The 6,946-nt window shown below is 53.7% G+C and overlaps 2 protein-coding genes and 1 long non-coding RNA gene across 3 annotated transcripts in view; 2 read left to right on the forward strand and 1 right to left on the reverse strand.

Moving 5' to 3' along the window:
* The window catches only part of LOC101774064 (phospholipase A1-Igamma2, chloroplastic-like), a 3,732-nt gene extending 2,801 nt beyond the window's left edge, over positions 1–931 (forward strand). Inside the window, exon 2 of the mRNA XM_022826054.1 lies at positions 475–931. Within this exon, the coding sequence (XP_022681789.1) occupies positions 475–931 (457 nt within the window). The remainder of the gene's footprint in view (positions 1–474) is intronic.
* Positions 932–2,244: 1,313 nt separating this feature from the next.
* On the reverse strand, positions 2,245–3,163 carry LOC105914179 (phospholipase A1-Igamma2, chloroplastic-like). Its single transcript, XM_012845181.1, has 2 exons — positions 3,045–3,163; positions 2,245–2,698 (listed from the first exon to the last, which is right to left on the reverse strand). Exons 1-2 carry the CDS (start codon positions 3,161–3,163, stop codon positions 2,245–2,247), a joined length of 573 nt encoding a protein of 190 aa, XP_012700635.1.
* Positions 3,164–4,334: 1,171 nt separating this feature from the next.
* LOC111257109 lies at positions 4,335–6,946 on the forward strand. The gene is made up of 3 exons (XR_002677507.1): positions 4,335–4,922; positions 5,012–5,125; positions 5,253–6,946. It is a non-coding gene; the product is annotated as an uncharacterized LOC111257109 (long non-coding RNA).

Raw genomic sequence — 6,946 nt, forward strand, 5'->3', positions numbered from 1 at the left:
TCAGACTTTCTACTCATAGCCCATCTGAATAGTGAGCAGATAGAAATTATCATGATAATCAACTAAGAGGATTGTGGTTCATTTTCTTTACTCGTAAAGAGTTGCTCTCTTTACAGTTTACACCTAAGCAAGTCAAGTTCCTTATGCCCTGTAAGTCAAGTTCCTTATGTATTTAGCTTGTAGGCCTAAGCAACCATGGTTACTCCTCGCAGCCAAACCTAACTAACAAAAGTAGAGGACATTAACAGGAAAGGGAAGCTGAACCTACCTTCGGAGCAACAAACACCTTCCTACGAACCCAGAAAATGCTATCAACGCTGCCTGTCATCGTCGTGGTCGTCGTCAACGAACCCAGCCATTGATGCCTTCTGTCTGCTGCTGTCTTTTGTCCTTGTCCCACACACACCAGTCACCATGAACAAGATCGAGCTCCACTTCTCGACGATTTGGTTGGTAAAAATACGATCCCTTCAGGTACGACGTCGTCCCCTTGGTCCCGAGCGTGCCCTGGGTGGTAGTTGACGCCCCGATCTCCAAGGCTCTGACCAAGCTGTGGGAGCTGACGGGGCGGCTGCCGTCGTGGGCGTACGTGCACGCCGGCGACGAGCTCGAGCTCGACGTGACGAAGTCCCCGTTCCTGAAGCACGCGTACGACGTTCTGGGGTTCCACAACCTGGAGACGTGCCTGCACCTGCTCGACGGCCGCGACGGCGCCGCCGGCGCGTTCCGGCCCGGCGCGCGCCGGGACCGGGCGCTGGTAAACAAGACCTCCGGCATGCTGCGCGACGAGGCGCGCATCCCTGCGTGGTGGTACTTGCCGGCTAACAAGGGGCTCGTGCGCGACGCGCTCGGCCGGTGGGTGGTGGCGGAGCGGGAGCACGACGACCTGCCGATGCCGGACGACCGGTTGCCGCTGTCAGAGCTTCACTGACAACCTGACACGTCAGATTCTGCATTGCTCGAACTTGCAACAGATTGCAACATGACTCAAATGCGTAGAGTACGTGATATCACAAGATCCCGTTGAATCTTAAACTTGGACAGCTGATCGATCGGTCGCCAAAATACAACACATACAAGCACGAGAAATTCTGGAACGACAAAACAAGCTATACTATGCTACAACGTGAATCACATGGCTTTAGTAGGGAAAAACCATGCCCATCCTCCTCAAGCGCGTTCTCGCTGGCGAACCGTTCCTCCGGCGACGCCGTGCGGCTTCCCGATCAAGCCTGCCCGCCGGGACGCCTGTCCTCCGTCAAGCCGGTGCCGCTCTCGACGCTAGATGGACGACCCATCACCAGATTCTTCCCCTTTTGCTGTACTGACCACCGACAGCCGTTTCGAGAGCGTGATTTCTGTTTGCCGGCCCGGGACGACTGCCGCCATCGAATTCAGAGTGCCCGACGGCGAGCTCATATCTGACGTTGCATTCTTCGACGGGAAGCTGTACGCTCTCTCATTCGGCAAGCTCTTCGTCCTCGACCTCGAGACTACTGGTTCGACCTCCCTAGGCAAGCCAAGAAGATCAGTCCCATCCATGAAACGCGTAGCCGGCGCTGTCGACGATCCACGGATCATGTGCCGGTCCATTGCTGGCGAGAGGCATGTCTGCGCGTACTGGAGCTACCTCGTTGAGTCCAGCGGCAAGCTTCTGCATGTACGGCGGCTGATCGGATGCTTGGCCACCCTGCCGGAGAAGGAGAGGATGGAGAGCAGCCGCCCCCTGTCGTTCGAAGTCTTTGAGGCCGACTTGGTGGTGGGCAAGTGGAGGAGGGTCGATGATCTGGGAGGCCACCAGGCGCTCTTCGTGGCCACGCAGTCCATGTCCCTCCCTGCTCCCGAGTGCGGAGCTCGGGAGGACTGCATCTACTTCGTGTGCGACTATGACCGCGGGAACTGGGAGGCGGATCCCCTCCGCGACTGCGGCGTGTTCGACATGAGGACCGGGACGATCACGCCTCTGCTGCCGGATGGTGTGGTGGTGCGGCGACAGGGGTGCAGAGCGCTCCCAGCGTGGTTTTTCCGTACTAAAGCCATGTGACTCACGTTGTAGCATAGTATAGCTTATTTTGTCGTTCCAGAATTTCTCGTGCTTTGTATGTGTTGTATTTTGGCGACCGATCGATCAGCTGTCCAAGTTTAAGATTCAACAGGATCTTATGATATCACGTACTCTACGCATTTGAGTCATGTGCAATCTGTTGCAAGTTCGAGCAATGCAGAATCTCACATGTCAGGCCGTCAGTCAAGCTCTGACAGAGGCAACCGGTCGTCCGGCACCGGCAGGTCGTCGTGCTCCCGCTCTGCCACCACCCACCAGCCCAGCGCGTCGCGCACGAGCCCCTTGTTCGCCGGCAAGTGCCACCATGCCGGGATGCGCGCCTCGTCGCGTAGCATGCCGGAGTTGTTCACCAGCGCCAGGTCCCAGCGCGCGCCGGGCCGGAACGCGGCGGCGGCGCCCTCGCGGCCGTCGAGCAGGTGCAGGCACGAGTCCAGGTTTTGGAACCCCAGCACGTCGCACGCGTGCTTCAGGAACGGGGACTTCCTCACGTCGAGCACGAGCTCGTCGCCGGCGTGCACGTACGCCCACGACGGCGGCCGCCCCGTCAGCGCCCACAGCTTGGCCAGAGCCTTGGAGATCGGGGCGTCGACTACCACCCGGGGCACGCTCGGGACCAAGGGGACGACGTCGTACCTGAAGGGATCGTATTTTTACCAACCAAATCGTCGAGAAGTGGAGCTCCATCTTGTTCATGGTGACTGGTGTGTGTGGGACAAGGACAAAAGACAGCAGCAGACAGAAGGCATCAATGACTGGGTTCGTTGACGACGACCACGACGATGACAGGCAGCGTTGATAGCTTTTTCTGGTAGCGTGTGTATTGCGTGACTGCGTGCGCACGCCTCCGTCGTCGAACGTTTTTCATCGATGGGACCTATCTTGGCTTGCCTTTGGAGCTCGAACCTGTCTCGAGGTCGAGGACGAAGGCGTCCCGGCGGGCAGGCTTGCTCGGGAAGCTGTACGGCGTCTCTGGAGAAACGGTTCGCCGGCGAAAACTGGACGCAGGACGGCTGGAGCGCTTGAGGAGGATCGTAGCCGGTTCCATGAGTTCCCCATGGAACCGTAGCAGGAAGCGTCCTCCGGCACCGGGACGGGCATGCGGTGGGTTTCGCCGCCCGGGATGCTGAGGAAGGTGCCTTCGGCCGGGGAGGGTCAGCCACGGTAGCGGAGGGGCAAGGGGCTCCTGCCGGGCAGCGGGACGCCATGGGCGGCAGGCTGCTCCTAGCCGGACACGGTCGGCTAGTAGGAGCCGCCCGAGGACGAGGCCCAGGAGCTCTCGGCGGAGGTCTGCCCAAGACGGGCAGTGCAAGATGGAGATGATGTCCTCCACGAAAAGGTTGGAATGTTTGATTAGCCCAAGTCGTGCACGCGGAGACGGCGGCCGCCCAACACCGCGGGTGGAGCTCGGCTGCTCGGCACGCCGGCAAGGGGCCGGCAGCCCGGCACACCGCACATGGCTATACCCACCGCCGCGGCTATCGGAATCAGAGCGACGAAGCTGCAGCCCGCAGGCTACCAGAGGTCGGTGGGCGAATACGTGGGCCCACCTAGAGCTAGAATCGGACCTACTAGACTCCGGAATCGTAGAAACTAGCACGTCGGTGTCCAGAATCTCTGGATTGAATCTTTGGACTCAGATTGTGGCAGCGTGGGACGCACGCACGTCGAGTCCGATGCTACCGTGCCGCTCCATAAAACCACCATCGCACCTAGGTTGCTCGTTGCATCCACATTCCTCCCCACCCCTGCCCGCTGGAGTTTCGACGAGTCAGCTCTCTCGCGCCCGCAAACTCTCATCGTCGTCAGCGGAGGATCATCCGTTGTCAGCTTCAGTGCTACCAACCATGGGGAAGAGGAAGTCGAGGACCTGCCGAAGCTTGACACGCTGTTCACCTGCCCGTTCTGCGGCTACCCCGATGCCATCGGGTGCCATATCGACCTCAAGGATAGGATCGCCAAGGCATCGTGCCGCATCTACAGCGAGAGCTACTTCACCAGCGCCCACGCGCTCACGGCGCCCGTCGACGTCTACTGCGAGTGGATCGACGCCTGCGAGCTCGCCAACAAGGGCGTCGTCGACTGCCGCTGCCGGCCGCGCCTCTGGTTGAAGCCTGAGACTACGAAGACGATGTCTGATCTGAACCTTGATGAGTTGATGTAGTTCAAGATTTCAAGTTTCAGGTTGTTTCATGCATAGCAAATGCATAGCTCGGTAGATTTTGTAGTTCTTTTGGAGCCCGTTTGCCCTTCTCCCCGCACTTCACGGACGCGTGTCGATCAGCGGATCAACACGACAACACCCTCGCCGGCTCGCTCGCCCAGCGCCCACCGCATCCTCTGCCGGTTTTGCAAAAAAAGAACCCTCCGAATTTTTGGAAATCAAACGTAGTCCACCCGCAACCCCCAAACCCTAGCCGTCACCCGCTCCAGCCCGCACCTCCTCCTCGCGTCGTCACCCCGCACTCTCCTCCTCGCGCCGCCGCCGCTCCCGCGGCTCCCCTCCATGCTCGCCTCCGTGGCCACGCGGAGGTGGATCCGGCCGAGGACGCTGCTCCTGGACACATCGGTGACCCGGCATGCGGCTGGGCAGCTCGTGCCTCGCCCGATGCGCCCGCCGGCGGGCATCAAAAGGCTGCTGCCAGGGAGCTCTCTCATATCTAGCTAGGGCGGATCTTCACCCGGCGGGCAGCGCAAGATCTGCGGCGTGCGGCAGGTGGATCGGCTCTGCGTGCTGGAGGTCACTGGCGCTGTTCTGGGGAACGCCATGGTCAACGGCGCCGGCACCGCGTACAATGCCAACGTCGCCGGTGATGACCTCTTCGCCCGTCTCATCGACGCGGACAATCAATGCGTCGAGGTGAGATCCAGTCCTCTTCCTCCTCTCTCTTCACGCCTGTGACCCGAAGCTTTTGATCTTAATTTCTTGGTTCGTTTTGGAATATACAGAGTGAAGGCTGCAAAGAGAAGAACGGGCCGGCAGTGGTGACGCTTTAACGCTCAAAGGTGTCACCTATCAAGATGTCTTCGAGACGCTGGTACTTATTTTGAAATGGTCATTTGGTGAGCTTAACTTGCTGAGTGTAGTTATGCAAAGCTTCCATTTTCAGTATGTTGTTCTCATTATGCTATAGACTTGACTGCTTTATTAGTTTGACATGTTGCTAATGGATAATTATTTTTTGCTTAGGGTGGTGCAGAGAAGTGTGATATAAAAGATCCGTCGTTGTCTACTGCTCCAAGTTTGCTGTCCAGCGGCTTCGTAGGAAGGTGTTTGTTGCTCCAAAGGTAGGTTCAGCGTTTGTTGCTCCGAAGGTAGGTTCAGCTTCCCTTTCCTGTTAATGTCCTCTACTTTTGTTAGTTAGGTTTGGCTGCGACGAGTAACCATGGTTGCTTAATTAGGCCTACAAGCTAAATACATAAGGAACTTGACTTACAGGGCATAAGGAACTTGACTTGCTTAGGTGTAAACTGTAAAGAGAGCAACTCTTTACGAGTAAAGAAAATGAACCACAATCCTCTTTAGTTGATTATCATGATTAATTTCTAATTCTGCTCAACTATTCAGGATGGGCTATGAGGTAGAAAGTCTGAGAAAGGGATTCAACTAAGGTTTATTCATTATACAATTTTCAGAATAGTTCACTGCAAGATTCATTAGTTGTTTCAGTTCTCAATAAATTGCATCAGAAGAAGCATATGATCTGTCAAGATATGATCTGTCCAGTTATGCTTGGAAGCCTTGGAACTCAGAATAGGTTATTAGTGTATAGCTAACAACTAATGCTTTAGTTGATAATAATAGGTAAAATGGTTAGCCATGACCTACCATGCTGCAATGTAATTCCCCTAATCCTTTTTATTCTTGAGTTAAATGAGAATGTTGATCAGCCATCAATCATATTGAGATCATTTGCTGATAGGTTTCAAAAACTCAGGCATGCCTTCTGGCATCTGCTTGCTAGCTTGATGAAACATTTTTCTTCAAGAATATGTAATCCAATCTTTCATGAATCAACCAAAATTTTGAGTGTATTGCTGGTGCTTTCACTTTTGTAGTTCTCAATTGTTTAACCAATTTGGATTCCTTAGTGTGGTAGTGAACCTAACATCGACCAGTTATGATAGATGATCAACTTTCCAGTTTTTGTGTTAGAGGCTGGTTCCGTAGACCGCATTTCATTCTAGGTGTCAACTGTTTGTTAGAGTTTTGAGAGGAAGTCCATTATGTGGTACAATTAGCATGGATCATGGTTTGCGCTTATCAAAGTTTAGTTGGATAACCATTTGTAGGACAAGTATTATACATGTTCGGGTTAGAGTAGTGACAGATGCTATTTAGAAGTTAACTTTAACCATCATAATATTTCTAAATTCTGATGGCCTGGTAGGTTGTGTAATATGCTCATGGGAAGTATATGTTGTGTTGTAGAGATAGATTCAGTTTTAATTTTATTTTCAGTTTCTGTTGATGGCCATTCAGAGGCTTTATTAATTTTTTGGCATTTACAAAGCTGTAGAGGAACCAAAGACCTTCGATTCAATGAAATTTCATATACTTTGGCCAAATGGTTTAGTGGTTATAGCTATTTTTTTATGGCAGCCTACCAGCCTGGAACTTCCGGGCAGATTCTTATGTGTGCTTTTATATCCAGGCAGAAGGAAATAGATGGGGTTCACTACCACTTTACAGCACGTAGTAAAATAGAGAAAGATATAAGCGAGGGCAAATTTCTTGAGTTTGCGCATGTTCATGGAAATGTTTATGGCACAAGTATGTACTGAAGCAGCAGTTGAGGGGGTGTTTGGAAGACAGGAGTTAAATTTTAGCCCCTATCACATCGGATGTTTGGACGCTAATTAGGAGTATTAAATATAGGCTAA

This window comes from Setaria italica, chromosome IV (genome assembly GCF_000263155.2).
Source record: "Setaria italica strain Yugu1 chromosome IV, Setaria_italica_v2.0, whole genome shotgun sequence".
In the NCBI taxonomy this organism is placed as follows: domain Eukaryota; kingdom Viridiplantae; phylum Streptophyta; class Magnoliopsida; order Poales; family Poaceae; genus Setaria; species Setaria italica.